The sequence below is a fragment of the Azolla caroliniana genome, unplaced genomic scaffold (assembly GCF_043228905.1).
Source record: "Azolla caroliniana isolate FFs.n. ecotype wild unplaced genomic scaffold, voAzoCaro1.0.p SCAF_18, whole genome shotgun sequence".
In the NCBI taxonomy this organism is placed as follows: domain Eukaryota; kingdom Viridiplantae; phylum Streptophyta; class Polypodiopsida; order Salviniales; family Salviniaceae; genus Azolla; species Azolla caroliniana.
This window is the reverse complement of record NW_028230453.1, coordinates 10,372,135-10,389,896: the sequence shown is the minus strand read 5'-3', so window position 1 is coordinate 10,389,896 and position 17,762 is coordinate 10,372,135. Positions and strand designations below refer to the sequence as shown.

Sequence of the window (17,762 nt, the reverse complement as noted above, 5' to 3'; positions counted from 1 at the left end):
TAATATTCATTACATTTTTTAAGATTCCTAAAGATTCCTTTCCTCAACACATAGAAATTTTATTTTATTTTGTACAACGAACTTGGAAAGCAATTCTGAAAGCCAGGACCTTCAACCAAAATCCGATGTAGTGCATCGGATTTTGGTTGAAGGTCCTGCCTTTCAACGCAAATCCGATGCACTGCATCGGATTTTGGTTGAAAAAAATGTTGTTTTTGCGATAAAAAACTATCGCATGGGACCATAAAATTGACGTAATTTAAATGATAATTTGCGTGATTTAGATAAAATTGTACGTTGTTTCTATGTTTTCACCAACGTTTTTAATTTCAGTGAACCCAGACAAAAAGTTCCTTCATTTAGATTGAAGATTCGATCTCCGACAAAACAAGATTCTGGCTCCTTCATGAAGGACACGAGTAAAAAGAATTTATTTGACTCAACGGGGGAAGGAGGATCCAAGTCATCTGTGGCTACTACCAAAATCAACAAAGGTAGTACGCAAGAGGAGAAAACGGTTGAGGTGAAATATAAGGATTACCCCGAACTTGAATGGTGTCTCTCTTATGTCGAGGAGGATGGGGTGCTGTTATTGATAACGGCAAAATCGGACGGGGAAGGGAAACTTCAGCTTGGAAAAACATTTAATTATGGGCATGTAACCAAGCTAGAGTACGAAGACATTGACTCTACAAGTATTTTAATCGACGTCTCGAGCTCAGTTGGCAACAGGCGATTGCGACTTGATGAGGGAAACCTAGTACCCGAATCTTGCAATCCCAAGGCTTTGCGTAAAGACCTGCAAACGAAAAATAACTTGTTGGTAGCTCTTCGGCCGTACGTGACAGGAGAGATGATGACCGGTGAAGCAGAAACTCCACCGAAAAAGTCTAGGAAGACAAATCCTGTTCAAAAGAAATATACTAAACGACCACGACCCGAAGAAGAAGAAGAAGAAATATTAGAGTTCGTGGAAGAAGAAGACGACCAACAAGTCGACGTCGTGGCTCCAGGCGGACAACTATCTTCTGGTGTCCTGACGTCAGAACAAAATAAAATAAGAGAAAATATTGTGAAGACTAAACTTGTGCGCAGGGGCCAGCTATTTCATTTGCCCATTACTTCTATCCAAAGGCCCCCCATTGACCCCATGACTGGAAGACGTCCCTTGGAAATTAGGGAGCCGCACTCCGTCCATGTGCAAAACCTAAAAAGCAAAATGAAAATCAATCCTCACGCTACTGTGGTGCCATTTTTGGTAATGGTTGATCAAGAACAATGCCCAACAGTAGCAGATTTCAAGTATAGCTCTGCAGACGATTACACATACTATGTAATCGGAGGATCACATTCGGCCGAAGCTCGACGACAGCTTGTCAAAGAATATCCTCTCACGCCGTTCTTCAAATACGCCGAATGTAAGGTATATGCAGGACTAACTCACGAGGAGGCGAAGCTGCTCGCATGGGACCATAACAATGACAACGATTATAGGCAAAAGATGTCATGTATAGAGAGGATAAGATTTTTTCATCATGAATACCTCGATGCCTTGAATTGTTTTGGTCCAAGATTGTGGCCTGGATTGCGACGTCAGTGTTTATTGGAAGTAGGGATTGCAGTGGATGAGAGTACCAAATCCGAAGGTCTCCGAAAATATGATTCTTGGTTTCAACTAGCTTTTCGAACTGGAGAGGTGTGGGATCTCCAAGACAAAATATTCTCTATGTGGGAGCGGAAAGAAGTCAAGGGGCAAAGATCAAAAAAGGGAAGAATTGATCCACAAGTTGAGATCAAATCAAAGACCAAGGGAAAAAGCGACTTGGTAATCGAGGAGTTAGTAGAGGACATGAAACTTTTACCTTGGAGATCATTACAAGGTATCAAAGATGATAGATTGTTAATATCCGTGCTATCTCGAGTGGTCGCCAAGGAATTTAGTTTGGACGAGATGGTAACAGACTTGCAAAAGTAAGTGTTTATAGTATACCTTTTCATGAAAGTCTTCAATTATTTTGAATATCTTATTTCTAATTTCATATTGATTGTGCAGTCACAAGGTATACATGAAGATTCAGGAGTTGATGATGCAAAAACTGAGTTTACCGACATGGGAAGAAGTTGAACAAGCCTGCCCGATAACTTCTTCCTACAAGGCATTGGAGGAATATTTTATTGTATTTAGAGAATGGGTATGTGTCTTTTGAATGTTGATATGTTAGAAACTAATGTTCCCTGCTAACAACAATGACACTTGCAGAAACCATCAAAATCGAAAAAGAACAACGACAATAATGACGGTATTCCAGCGGCCTTCATCACGCACTTAGAACGTGCGAAATATGAGAAGAGAATGACCAAAGGGAAGGAAATGGAACTGCCCGAGGATTCGGAGACTGTAAAGAGTTTTTTGCATAGGTCTAATCCTTTCAAACAGCTTCATTATAGTGTTTTCAATGGCGAAGTATCCCAGATGCTCGAACTGTTACCGAGAAGGCACTACACTTTGCTGATAGCTGACATACCATATGGTTTCCGTATTGTGGGATCAACATATGATGATGTGCCTTTCAAGTACCCTCAGTTCGAGAAAATGGTAAAGGATTTCGCAGAACTGACATTGGCCCCCTTGTGGAGGATAGTCATATTTCATAGCATGGGGCAATCATTGTCAGTCACAACAGCTTTGAAGTCTCGTTGTCATGCCACTGAACACATGCATTGGTGCGTTATAGTTCGCTTTTACTCATTACAGTACTTCTTATTATATGTACACATTTACACCTCTAATACTTGATTTTCTTTCTCTATAGGATCAAAACAAATATTACACGTAGCCCTGGCGATCGAATGGTTAGTGCGGTCGAACATTTTTGTGTGGGCTACTATGATTCAATTACAAAGAAGAAGGCTAGAGCACATGTCAATGAGCGTAACGTGGTTAACTACATCATGTGCCCAGCTGTAACCAAAAAATTAAGACATGTGTCAGGGGATAAAAGTATGGTGAACCCTTATCAAAAACCTCAAAGATTGATCAACCGCCTCATAGAGCTCTTCTCGAATCCAGATGATTGGGTCCTAGACTTGTTCTCTGGCACAAGTATAATATATATATTTAATTTCAATCCTGTCAATCAAGTTTAAGACGTTACTTCTTATATATACTTGTTTGTGTTCATGCGACCATTAGGTACAACGACAGCTTGTGCATTGAAGATGTTTAGAAACTGTGTTGCATTGGAGAAGGACCCTACTCAAGTTAACTTCATCAAAATGAGGATCACAGGAATCTGGGACTATCCAGATCAGGATCAAGAAGTCGGAGCAAAACACATCAACGAGACAGAGATGTTCCAGATGACTTCACGAGAACCAATGGAACCAATTGATGAAGAAGCAGGGGAGCTGGTGGACCTGGAAGATGTAGCACAGTTTGACCATACATCAGATTCAGGAGAGCTTGGAGATGACACGAATGAAAACAGTCTAGAACAATCAGCGCCAGAGGAGCCTGCTCTGCCTGATTTGCTTATAGATTGATGTAGATGGCGTAATGTAAAAATTGAGGATTTTGAGGCATAATGTTCACCATCACTTCATATTATATTTGTATATGAGAACATCTGTAATTGTTTATCGTTTAATTAAATTCATCTGTTCATAATTTCCCTTTTTAATCATTATTGGAACCATTGTTTGTATTTACATATAATTGGTCACCATGCTCTTCTTCAGTTTGAGATATTAACATGATATTGTAATTTCTCATTTCCGTTAGCATGACTGTATATGAAAAGGCGAATGTTTTTGATAATAAGAGGTTTTTAGTTACCTACGGTTCAAGTCTACTGGTTCCACATAGTATAAATGAATGTCGTACGTAATTGTTACTCTTACCAATTACATTGTCATGAACTATATGACATTATACAATGAAACTATCGATATACCCGTCCAACAAGTGGGGTACTACTTTATTCCTAAACCCAAAACCACATATTTATAATTACGGTTTATGTAGTTTTACTCTACAATTTGAATATGGATACCAATTTTAGAACTTTATATTGAACCAAGTCTTCAATTGTGCTCCATGATATGCAAATTGACACGAATGTGGACACATATACAATTTAGTAATTGTTAGGTTTTTTTTGTTCTATATTTAACCATCAAGTCGCAAAAGGGGTACGCATGCATCGTATATTTTCGATATCAGGCTAAAATAGGGTACTTTTCTACATCTGGCCAACTATGCCAAAAGAGAATACGACATATTACCTGTTTCAAATGACCCGGTGTTACACGTGCTTACTTGTGATTCATGATAGCCATGTTGCTCTGAGTAAACATGTATGCAATTCTACATGAGACATAATTATGATGATGAAAAGAAAATTTACATAAATAATTATCTTGATGGTTCATGCTTTGTAGTTGACATGTGAGGTTACGGGTTTGAGCTTTACACATGACACTTGCAATACTATTTGAATTGTTTTCATATCCTCCACCCATATTTCTACCACATCACTCACTAGTCACCCCATATTCTATAAGCTACTCCATCCTGCTGGCTTGTGGCTCAGCAAGGTGCATCCATGAGTGTACGCTCATTAGGTTGGGATGTACATAGCAAGACCCATGAAGATATGAGCTTTGGTGTGGGTACTACACTAAGGGACAGAACAAATTTACTCACCTTTTGTGCTTTTTAGCTTCTTCAATTCTTAGTCAAATTATTAGGAGAAAAGAGAATGTTTAATGTTTGTACACATTAATAAAAACAAAAAATATGTTTATAAGCTATTGTATATACATATTAAAGGAATACGAATCCTTAGTCTAGAGATAGTCTAAGCTTGAGCTCTCTCTTTCTCCCTTCCCCGCATTTTGTGAGATGAGTGATTAGGGCTAAGCACTAATCAGCCAAATAGTAATCACATTTGTTTTTGTATGTGTTGTGTTACTTTACTAATGAATCAAGGTGTGGTTAGTGCTATCACAAATTCATTAGTAAAGTATGTATTTAGCACTACCTTAGGGAGGCGTAGGTTAACTTCTTGATGAAGAATTGTCTTGGTGAAGTGAGCATGAGAGTTCACAAGATTATGTTAGATGTTGCTAGTGTCTTGAACACGATTGATATCCATCCTTACTTGGTTCACCACCATTAGCATATAGATGGTTTCAATCCCTTGACAATGATTTTGACAAGAGGAGAAAACTTGCCCATGAACTAAGAGGAGAAAACCTTTTATGCTCCCAAGTGTGAGACACCTTGAGAAGTCACAATGATACACCTAGACATGAAAGCAAATGAATTTGGTGGAGTAGATGGGGAAACTCTAGAAGAAAGGAGATTCAACAATAGAGAAAGTAAAAATATTGGTACCGTGGCAAGGTTGGCCACATGAAGGCGAATTTTCACAAGAAAAGGAGTGGTGTAACCAATAGCCAATAGTTCACTAATGACACTACCAACTCTCGCCATGCGAGTTATGATGCAATATTGGTTATCATTCATCAATCAAACACAAAGTCAACAAGAGCTATCGGGACGGGCAATGTGTGGTTTGTTGACTCGAGTGTATCTAACGATCTGAAAAGTTATGGCAATTGGTTTCAAAGTTTACGAGCATTGAAGCAATTTGCCTACATGGAGATAAGTGATGACACCATGCATTTGATAAGCCACATCATAAATGCCCCATTCTACAATGATAGAGAACATTGAAAATGCATCAAGAACATGTTGTGTCTTCTCACTATTATGGACTTAAAAGAGCTCGCTGGAAAAATAATGGAGCAAGGCAAACAATAGTAGTCTTAAGCAAACTACCAAACATCAAGGGAAATTATATGAGAGGTGTATGTGAAGCATGTTAATTGGGAAGCAGCGGTAACATCAACTTTCAAATTGTTAGGATGTGAGTATCATACTCCTCGATGTCATCCACTCATATGTATGGGTATTATGCAATCCTACATATATCATCAAACCAAAGTAGTGGAGAAAAAGATTGATTGGATCATAAAACTGGCCAACAACATGGTCAATAAATAAAATCCCACCCTTATTGGGCAAAAGCAATGGCTACAAAGATTTACACCATGAACCCATTGTTTAGTGCAATATAGTTCATGTTGTGACTTTTCGCAACGTTTCAACATACGAAAGTAAAACCTCTTACATTGTAGAGAATTTGGAAGCATTTCATATGTGCAATGTCATGGATGAAGTACAAACAAAGCTCAATCGCATTTTTGTGGTCTACTCACTTGACAAAACAGGTACAAGAGTTATAACCCTTCTTCCTATAAAATCCATTTACATGTAAGCCATAGTATCATATTTGATGGATTTCCGTTGTGCTATATTCCAAAGTCAGCCACATGCATGGCAATATATAGAAAGATATGAACATCAATATCAAGCAAAACCAATAATGCTTGACCACATGCATGACAATTGTTTGGCTTAAGATTGTTATTCTCAAGTTGTTTTTCTTCCACAAGCATGTTTCATTGTTTGGCTTATTGTATTGGCACGTACTTCAAATAGTTTTTAGAGTTCCCTACTCCAACTAAAATTGAATCACCAAATGAAGGCCTAATGGCTTAACAATTTTGTTCATTTTAATGTATGTTCCATAGTTGGAAATCAATTTGGTTTTTTGACTTAACACAGCAATTTGTGTGAGATTTGACTTTGTTTCAAATTATAATATTTTAGGAAGTTGCAATTTCTCATGCTTAAAAGCACAATTTCAACAAAACAATTTATACAACAGTTTTATAATATTAAATTAATCTACACATAATAATTCGCATGTTAAAATTATAATTTGTAAAGTTATGTGTTATAACCATCAATAGGCAACAGTTTGGTGTGCGTCTTTGGCAGCATGGCTTCAAAGAGCACCAAATATGCACCTAGCTGTTGTCTTCAGAGCCTTGGATTCCTACACAAAAATCCTTCCTATTTTTTCTAGAGCTTGTCTTTGACAACTTACCCACGCACTACTATACCCTAGTAATAAAAATGCATTTTTATAGTGTAAGAGTCACATTTTCTCCAGTTTCTTCCACTTCAGCTCACGGGAATGCTTTGGATCCTTCGCTTGAATGATCCGTGATAGGTGGGAAGGTTGGCCAGCACCATCTCCACCCAAATCTGAATAATGGAGGATTCCTTTCTTAAGCTCTCTCCAATTCCTTTTTCCTAACTAACAATGCCGCCATCTCTTCGTAGTGTGAAGTCATACAGATGCCAGATGTGCTGCTTCAAAGTCTTGATGTGCCCCTTTCTCAGGACATGTTTAGCTTTACATGCTTTGCATCAAATTTGGAAAGGTTCCTTTTCTCGAGGGTTTTCACTTTCCTTGCACATAGAACCTGCATTCTCCTCTGGCATGGTCTGAGAACACCATAATTGCCTGGTTTCTCCTAGTAGCAACTAGAAATCTTTGACTAATAATAAAATATATAAAAGAGAATACATCGAATCTTAATTGATTTACAGAATAGAAAAATGGCTCCCAGGACAAGATGCCTTTACAAGAAGGGAGCACTGAAATGATGACATGATGAATATTATTCATGGTTGCTAAAAGGGGCACCCATGATACTGCAATTTCCAAGTGTAAAGCTCTGGTACAACTTGTTCACCTTTACCAAAGCCAATAAAATTGTTGCTTTCGATTCCATAATCACCAGACATTTCATTTGAGACATATTAAATGTATGTAAAGTTGAGAGAAGCTAAATCTACATTATCAGTTTTACTCGTGAAAATTGGGGAAAAAGAAACCCCTATCCAAATATATTTAATAGCACTACACCTCCATATGGTGAGAGAGGAAAGGGAACTGTTGTCATGATGCCCATGGGTCATGGTGTGAAACTTCATTAAGAAGACTTTCATTAACTTAAGGGTTTTTTAACTAGAAAAAACTCCTATCCATATATATTGAACAACACTATATTGTAAACTATAATATAGTTTGGTGCTCTCATCTATTAAAAAAGGAAACAGTTTCTACTTTTTTCAAAACCCCAAGCTTTCCTGAGTTGTTTTTCTTCTTTGTTTCTAGCAAGAATCTACCCCGTGGTTCCACTTTAAAAGTGTGCCCAACTTATATTGAGAAGTATTTTCCCATCTTAATCTCTCTCTCTTTCTCCTGCTCCAAAGAAGCATGATACACAAACAAGTTCCACAGCACTGTACATGTATATGTGGGTTAATAGCTTCAATCCACTTTGTATAAGATCAGGAAAAATTTCTGTTCCCAATATCATCCCGGTACGAGGGATGAATCTTTAGGTAGACAGAGATACTTGTCATTCCACCTAGGTTCCAAACTCTTGTACGTACAAGCAAGTCCACCATATGCACAATGTGTGTGCTTGGTATACAGCCCCTTATAACTGAAGTTTGCCTCTTTCCTGTGTTTCTTCTGAAAATTAGCACCTCTATCACCAAAAGATAATCACAAGAAAATAGAGCACCTGGAAACGAGATGAATTCACAAGTATACCTTCCTTGTTAGCACCAAATTCAATGCAGAATAAATTCCCTCTTTCACTTCACTATTCATTCTGGAAAAGAAAAGACCGTATCATAGTTAAAGCAGGGCCTAAAGTTCAAACAGGAAAAAAAGGAACAAATAAACATATATTACCTTGTCCCTTCCATGTTCCCAGCCTTCAGGTGGCTCAGGTGGCTCATTTTGAATCCAAACATTTAAATGAATCCCAAACCAATCTTATTTGTGTGCAGAGAACTAAAAACGCATAGGAAACAAGTTAGGCCGCCTGAATGTTTGATGGATTTTCCATTTGCTGCCCATGTCTTGTTCTTCAAGCATCATGTTCCGCCCTACTAGGGGCATTGTCATCTTGAAACATTTAAGAAGAAAAAGTGCTCCATCCTAAGTTACATCATTTCTGGAACCATTTCATGCCGTGCTGCTGCATCATAGATCTGTGAAAGCAGCACAAGTGATGCGAAATTCTGAGATTGTAATTCAAATACATGAGATGCCGCATCTTCCCCAAGCTTACAATCACAATCAAACTGATTTTTGCAGGCTGCAAGCAAAGTCATCCATGAAGCAAGGCTAGGCTGACGTGGCATTGAACTCGCAAATCTCTTTGCATCAATCAGTTGTCCAACCTTCGCTAGAAGGTCAAGAATGCAGTTATAATGATCCACAAGCGGTAGTACCGCCATGGATTTCATGAACAGGAAGCATTGAATGCACTCATTCATCATGCCTACATGGCTACATCCATAAAGAACACTCAGAAGCGTCACTTCATTTGCCATTACTCCTCTCCTATGCATCACGTCAAATAAGCATAGGGCTAGATGCATTTTACCATGTTGGGCGGCAGAAGAGATCAGGGCAGTCCATGAGACTTGATCGGGCTGCAAGATGTCAAGAAACACCACACACGTCTGCTCTAAACTCATGCTGCATTTGGCATAGGCATTGAGTAGAGCATTCTGCATAGCTATGTCAAGCTGGTCAATTATTAGAGTGACACAGCTGTGAAGCCTTCTCACCTCACACATTGTGGCTCGATGCGCACATGCAGAGAATGCGTTGATGTATGTGACCCTGTCTGGGAGCATTGCTTCCTGCAGCATTTGCTGGAATAGCTGAATCACATGCGAAAACTGCATATTCTCCACGAATGCAGACATTAAAGCATTCCAAGAGGTGCTTCTTCGACTCTCCACCCGATCAAAGCTCGTACATGCATCTGCCATGCTTCCACATTTCCCATACATGCCGATGAGCGAGTTTGCAACCGTAACATTATCCTCCAGACCCATGATCGAGATGCGGCTATGCAAGTACTTGCCAAGAGCCAGAGCAGCACATGCACACAGAATGCTTGCAAAGGTTGCATCATTTGGCATCAGTCCTTCCTTGTGCATCTGCTGAAAAAGGTGAAGAGCCCTCTTTGGCTGCCCATTTTGGGCATGTACAGCAATAATTGCAGTCCAAGACAATGTATTCCTCTCACTCATCATGTCAAACGTCCGCTGGGCTCTATCCAACCTATTGCACCTCCCATACATGGTAACAATGGCATTTCCAACTGCCATGTCCTGCAAATGACTGGATGAGCCCACCAAGCTAGCATGTAGGTGCTCACCATGGACAACGAGGTCTTGATGCACACCACGCGGGACAGTGGAAGCACAGGCGGAGATGACAGTGGCAGCGATGAAGCGATTAAGGAGGATACCTTGGTGCTGCATCTGCTGGAAGGTGTCAAGGGCGAGGTGGGGCATTCCATGGTGGACATATCCCGCAAGAAGATGGTGCCAAGTGTAAGCATCGACAGCATGGGAAGGGAGGAGAACGGAGAAGAACCAGCAGTGAGCATCGTCCATGGCGCCCAGACGATTGGCGTACATGTCCAGGATGAGGCTGCCCAGGAGAGTGTCGCAATCCAAGGACGCCCTCATCACCTCATCGTGGAGGAGCCTGCCCATCATCTCCTCCTCCATCTTCTCCATCTCCTGCTCCTGCTCTGCTGCCCCTGCTATTCCAACGCCGCCGCCACGGCAACGACCAACACGAAGAGGATGGCATCGCCGCAACCTCTGAGCCAGAGCGAGCTTCAATTTCAGTTTCAGCTTCTTCGTCTCGCACATGTTTGATTTGTGTGCGCACAACAGCGATCAAGCTACAACATACATACATATATGTTAACTTGTATATTATATATACATATATATATATATATATATTATATACGTCTCTCTCTCTCTCTATGTGTATGTATGTATGTATTACATACATACATACATACATACATATATGATATATGTATGCGTGAAAAGAGTCCGTACATACGATACATACCCTACCCAAATCAAATCAGACACCCTCCCTCCTCATAGTCGTCACACACACCCAGCCCAAATCATACACCTTCCTCATAATTGTCAGGAGTTGAACAATATTCAGCAAAGGGATATGTCGATCACCAACTATACCTTGAAGATCAAGGAGTTGTGCAACACCCACGGATCGATCAACGTCATGGTCAGTCGACCCGAGAACACAACCCCCACCATTGGCAAGAAGCCAGGAACACACCAAGGGATGTGGAGAAGGGGGAACCATCCTACTAGACCAAGTCACCAAATTTGCTTGATCAAATGCAGGTACTGTGGAAAATTTGGCCACTACAAAAGAAGATATGAGCCAGAAGGGGATGAGAAGATTTGCCGAAGATAACCTCATTCCGGAGGTGAAAGACATGCATCTTGAGAAGTGCACTGATTGCTTGGCCGTCAAGCAAAACCGAACCTCCTTCCGGTCAAGACCACCGATGAGACGGAATGCATCACTAGAGCTTATGCATACCGATGTGTGTCAAGTGGACACGAAGTCACATGCTGAATCGTAGTACTTCGTGACGTTCATAGACAACCACCGTTGAAAACAAAGGATCAGGTGTTGTCCGTCTTCAAGGAGCTCCACATGAGAGTGGAAAGGGAAACCGGCCGGAAGCTAAAGGCAGTTCAAGCAGATAACGGAGGCGAATACTGGGGGCAGTTCGAGGAGTATTGCCGGTCGAAGGGAATCCGGCTCGAATTCACCATGCCGAAGATGCCGAAATTGAACGAGTTGGCTGAACGGATGAACCGGACCATAATGGAGAGAGTCTGAAGCATGCTAGCACATGCAAAGTTATCCAAGACGTTTTGGGTTGAGGCACTGATGACGTTGACATACATGATTAACATATCACCCTCAGCACCCTTGGAAGGAGACATACCATAGAGAGTATGGACCGATAAAGACGCGTCTTACTGGAATTTGAAGGTATTTAGTTGTCTCGCTTATGTGCATGTTGCAAAGGATAAGAGAGAAAAGTTGGATCCGAAGTCCCGGTCATGCATATTCCTTGGATACGGTGATGATGAGTTCGGCTACCGAGTGTGGGACTTGGTTGACAAGAAGGTGTTCCGGAGTTGAGACATAGTCTTCATGGAACACACGAGTATTGCCGACTGGGAGTTGGAGAAGAAGATAGCGGACTCCGGATTGACCGACAGAGATTGGTCAAAAGTCACAAGGACTCATCTGGCCGAAAGCTAGATGACACTCGAAGAACCGGTCAAAGTTGGACAAGAATCCAGACCTACCGAAGAAGAAGTTTTAGATACCAGAACCGGTCAAGACCCTGAATTGGATTCAAATAAAGAACAAACTGAGGAACCGGTAGTCGAGGACCAAGAACGGAGATACCCTCTCAGAGAGAGAAGAGCTCCCCGGAGATTTTTGGATGCAGAGCATGTATTACTGACTGATGAGGGGGAGCCAGAAAGCTTCGAAGAAGCAAAGAAATACACCCACAGCCACAAGTGGTTGAGTGCCATGCAGGACGAGATGGATTCCCTGCATGAGAACCACACATACGAATTGACGGAGTTGCCGAAAGAAAAGAGGGCACTCTAGAACAAATGGGTGTACAAGCTGAAACCGGGAGACACCGGAAATCCACCAAGGTACAAGGCTCGAATCGTGGTGAAGGGCTTTCAACAGAAGAAAGGAGTGGTTTTCGACAAGATCTTTGCCTTGGTAGTAAAGATGACATCCATCCGAATGGTGTTGAGCATAGTGGCAAGCATGGACCTCGAGGTAGAGCAACTGGACGTCAAGACGGCATTCCTACATGGCGACCTCGAAGAAGAGATCTACATGCAGCAACCGGAAGGATTTGAGAAGAAAGGGAAGGAGCACATGGTGTGTCGGTTGAAGAAGAGCTTATACGAACTGAAGCAAGCTCCTCGGCAATGGTACCGAAAGTTCGACTCCTTCATGATCGACCAAGGGTATCACAAGATGCAAGCTGACCATTGTGTGTTCATGAAGAAATTTGACGAAGGTGACTTCCTGATACTCGTACTATATGTAGATGACATGTTGATTGTTGGACCGGACCAAGCCAAAATCGAAAATCTGAAGAAGGCTTTGAACCGGACCTTCTCAATGAAAGATTTGGGTCTGGCACACAGATACTTGGGATACACATAATCCAGGACCGGTCGAAGAAATTGCTATGGCTGTCACAGGAGAAGTACGTGACAAAGATGCTTAAACGGTTCAACATGTCGGATGCAAAGCCGATCGGGTCGACACTTCCGGCAAACTGCAAGTTGTCCAGAAAGCAGAGCTCGAAGACAAAGGCAGAGAAGTCGAATATGACGAAGATACCATATGCCTCTACCGTTGGAAATTTGATGTACGCGATGGTGTGCACCCAACCAGATATATTATACATAGTCGGAGTGGTCAGTCGATTCATGAGCAATACGGGAAAAGAACACTAAAACGCGGTCAAGTGGATACTCTGGTACTTGAAAGGCACCTCAAGTATGTGCCTCTGGTTCGGCTCAGGTAAACCCCAACTGGAAGGCTTCACGGATTCGGATATGTTGGTTGATGTGGATACCAATCGCTCCACATCCAGATACGTCATGACATATGTAGGGGGAGCCGTATCATGGCAGTCGAGGCTGCAAAAGTCCGTTGCACTGACAAGAACGGACGTGGCGGAGTACATGGCAATTGTGGAAGCCGTCAAGGAAGTAATCTGGATGAATGACTTCATCAGAGAGCTAGGGATTCAACAGGAGGAATATTGGTTGTACTACAATAGCCAAGGTGCCATCCACCTTGCTAAAAACGCGGCCTACCATTCCCGGACCAAGCACATCCAGAGAAGATATCATTGGTTCCGGGAGAAGGTAGAAGATCAAGACTTTGCACTGACGAAGATCCACACAAAGGAGAACGGGTGAGATATGCTGACCAAGGTGTTGTCAGCCGGCAAACTGGACACATGCTGGAGATAGATCAGACTAACGAGAAATCCCATGCCGGAGTGAAGGGAGAGTTTGTTTGGAATTCTGTCCCTCCAGATGAGATGCGGGCGAGCCGTGTGAACCGGATCTAGGGACATATCTGCAAATATGTTTTAGTGTGCCTGTACAGGCTATATTTGTAAATAGTCTTAAACACATATAAGTATAAATATGACTTAGGGCAATCACTGTTGATGTTGTTGTTGTTAGTTGTATCATAGTAGTACAGAGAGAGAGAGAGAGAGAGAGAGAGAGAGAGAGAAGAGAAGCCGCAAGTTGGCAAAGATATAGAGCTCGAGGTCGTTGCCTTTGAGTCACCTGTTGTACCTCCTTTCTCGTATAGTGATAGTTGGAGTTTGTGGGCTCCTGTGGTTTTTCCCTATTAGGGCTTTCCACGTAAACATCATGTGTCATCTCTTCTGTGTAAGTGTATGAACCTCCATTTCAGTTTTGTTCTTTCATAAAGTGTTTTGAGTCTCAGTTCTGGCTGAGCGTTATTCCGCACAATAATCAGAGCTTCAATTAAAGCTTAAATCGCGTATATCTTTTGTTTATTCTCTTGCCTTCCTTCTGTGTTGTTTGCTAAACACTACGACAAATCATCACACATTCGTTTCTGTGCATATTCCATCTTCTACTGGTATCAGAGCGAATTGTGGTTCAGCAACAACCAATAATAGAAAAAGCTGAAAGGAAAAAGACCAAGTCAGTAAAATCTCACTCTTGAAGAAGAGCATGGCTTCAACATCCGGAACAAGAGTTGAAATTAGAAAATTCGATGGCAAACACTTTGCCCTATGGAAGGAGATGATGCAGGATGTGTTGATCATCAGAAGACAAGCCGAAGCCCTTCAACATGGTGAAAAACCTGCCTCAATGACAACCGAAGAGTGGAGATCTACAGATGAAATCACACGCTCCACCATCCAAATGCATCTGGACGAAAACGTCTACTTTAGTATGGGAAAGGAGACGACAACATTCTCATTGTGGGAGAAGCTACAAGTTGTGTACGACAAAAAGTCCTCATCTTCAAAACTAATTTTGATCAAGCAACTCTTCAACATGAAGATGAGAGAGACTGATCTGGCTACCTCCCACATCAACACCTTCAGCCAGGTGTTGTTAGAACTCTCCTCACAAGGGATCAACTTCAAAGAAGAAGTTAAAGCCCTTCCCCTCCTATCGAGCTTGACGGCGAGTTGGGAGGTATTCTACACAACGTACGCCAACGGCCGACTAATCCTAAATCTGGATGAGATGATCAACTAAGTCCTCACCGAGGACATTCGGCGAAAATTGATGGGACTCACCATCGATGAGTCAGCAGAAGCCCACCACTCGATTGAGTCGGTTGACCGATTGAGTCGATCAAAAGAACAAGCCGACCAAGTCGGTCGACACTATAGTCGATCGAAAACGAGGGGAGATCAACAATGGTCGAAGTCGAGAACGGGCCGATCAGGCGAATTCTGCACACATTGCAGAAAAGTTGGCCACAATGTTTCTGACTGTTGGTCGATCAAGAGCAAAGAGAGTGGTCGGCGATCCGAGCGAAATCGAGGACGACCCGACTCGGACCACTCTTCGGTCGGCAACCAAATCAATGTTGCTGACACCTGATCTAGAGAAATTCTCATTCAATGATCAGAGAAGTCCTCTACAATGCACAAGATGCACATACGTGGTTACTAGACTCCGGTGCCACATTCCACGTGACCCCCAACATCGAATGGTTTTCAAACTATTCGGCTGACCAACGGCACAATCCGACTAGGCAACGGGCAAGAGTGCAGAATAATAGAAGTTGGCAAAGTACCAATTCAACTACCAAACGACAACACAATAATCCTACACCAAGTCCGACACGTACCCAATCTGAAAAGGAGTCTAGTCTCGATCGGCATGCTAGCCGAAGACAGGTATCGAACAACTCTAAGTGAATCGATATGGGTGATTAGCCGAGGAAATCTCAAAATTAGGGGCGGGCACAAGTACAATAACTTGTACCCATTAATGGCGATCAATCCACAAGGGGTCGTGAATGTAGCCGAAAAGACCGACCCAAACCTATGGCATGGCCGACTCGGCCATATGTCTCAAGTCAGACTCGATCTGCTGATGGTAGTCGGCTACATCTCGAAACTTCAAGCAAAGACAGACTTCTGCGAGCATTGTCGATACGGGAAACAGACCTGAAGTTTGCATTCTCTCCACTACGAGACAATACGACAGCCCCTAGACCTCGTGCACATAGATATATGTGGGCCCATGCCAGAGCGATCACTAGGAGGCTCCCGATACTTCATCACATTTGTAGATGATTGTACACGGAAGGTCTAGGCCTACATGATAAGGTCCAAAGAAGAAGTGCTCGAGGTCTTCCCTCGGTGGATATCTGAAGTGGAGAACCGGTCAAGATACAGGGTGAAGACACTCTCATCCGACAACGGAGGGGAGTACACCTCCAGAGCCTTCAAACAATACTTATCCAACAAAGGGATCCGACATCAAAAGACCGTTCCTTACACACCCATGCAAAATGGAGTGGCAGAATGGATCAATCAAAAGATCCAGGAGAGAGTGATGGCAATGCTCCAACAAGCTGGACTGAACCTGAAGTTTTGGGCCGAAGCATTGCAGACGGCAGTATATTTGATCAACATGTCGCCATCGAAAGCAATCAAGCTCAAAGTGCCACAGGCACTATGGTCAGGCAAACATCTGACCTACGATAGGCTCCGTATATTCAGATGCGAAGACTACGCATTCATCCCCAGGGAAAAAAGGGCCAAGTTGGCACCCCATGCAACAAAGTGCATATTTCTCGGTTATGCAACCGATGGGGAATTTGGCTACAGGCTTTGGGACCCAGAGAACTGGAAATTGATCCGGAGCAGTGACGTAGTCTTCAATGAAGACTCTATCTTCTCATAGTGGAACTAGCCGAAAATTGGTAAAAAGGTATCCTTCAAAGCCGACAGAGATGTCGTAGAAGGACCGTCCCACCAAGCCGAATCGAAGGTTTTGACAAACAGTCGAACTCGACCAAGCTGACAACATACCTGCCGACTTTGAATCGGTAGGAGGTCCACTAGTCGAACTCGAAGACAAAGCCATCAAAGACAAAGCTGATTCGACAAGAGTCGAACAAGGCAAAGTCAACAAGATGCGAGTTGGAAACACAACCGAGTCGACAAAGTCCATAGGGGAGGACAACGTGACACCATTGAAATCCCAACTTGGGGGCGGGTCATCTAACAAGACTCTTGACACAAATGGTTCAACAAACACCAATTGACTAACAAAGCCGATCGAAGAATCTGAACCACTTATTTCGGCACCCAAAAGATCTAGACGAGCTTGAAGGCAGAAAGAGTTCTATCAACCGGGCCTCGACTATGTCCATTACACCGATGCAGGCAAACCAAGCACAAACAGAAGAAGTTATGACCGCACCGGACGCTGACACATGGCTACAAGCCATGAAATCCGCAATGCACTCGATTCACAAGAATCAAACATGGGAGCTGGTCAGATTACCAGCTGGAAGAAAGCCACTACCTTGCAAATGGCTTTTCCGATACAAATATGTATCTGACTTAGAGAAACCCAAGTACAAAGCTCGGCTTATCGCGAAAGGATTCAAACAAGAACATGGGGTCGACTACAATTAGATATTCTCACCAGTAGTCAAGACGACCACCCTTAGACTCCTACTAGGAGTTGTGGCGATAGAACAGCTATATGTAAAGACAACATTTCTACACGGAGATCTAGAAGAAAAAATTTACATGTCTCAACCGGTAGGCTTCACGACGACGGGGGAGGAAAGTCACCTCGTATGACGACTGAAGAA

General features: G+C 42.4%; 1 protein-coding gene across 1 annotated transcript; it reads right to left on the bottom strand.

Annotated features, from left to right (window-relative positions):
- Positions 1–8,228: 8,228 nt before the first annotated feature.
- Positions 8,229–10,545, bottom strand: LOC147852404 (pentatricopeptide repeat-containing protein At1g11290, chloroplastic-like). Its single transcript, XM_087334464.1, has 2 exons — positions 8,688–10,545; positions 8,229–8,604 (listed from the first exon to the last, which is right to left on the bottom strand). The coding sequence occupies exon 1, from the start codon at positions 10,538–10,540 to the stop codon at positions 8,942–8,944; it is 1,599 nt and encodes a 532-aa protein (XP_087190590.1). The 5' UTR covers positions 10,541–10,545; the 3' UTR covers positions 8,229–8,604; positions 8,688–8,941.
- Positions 10,546–17,762: the final 7,217 nt, after the last annotated feature.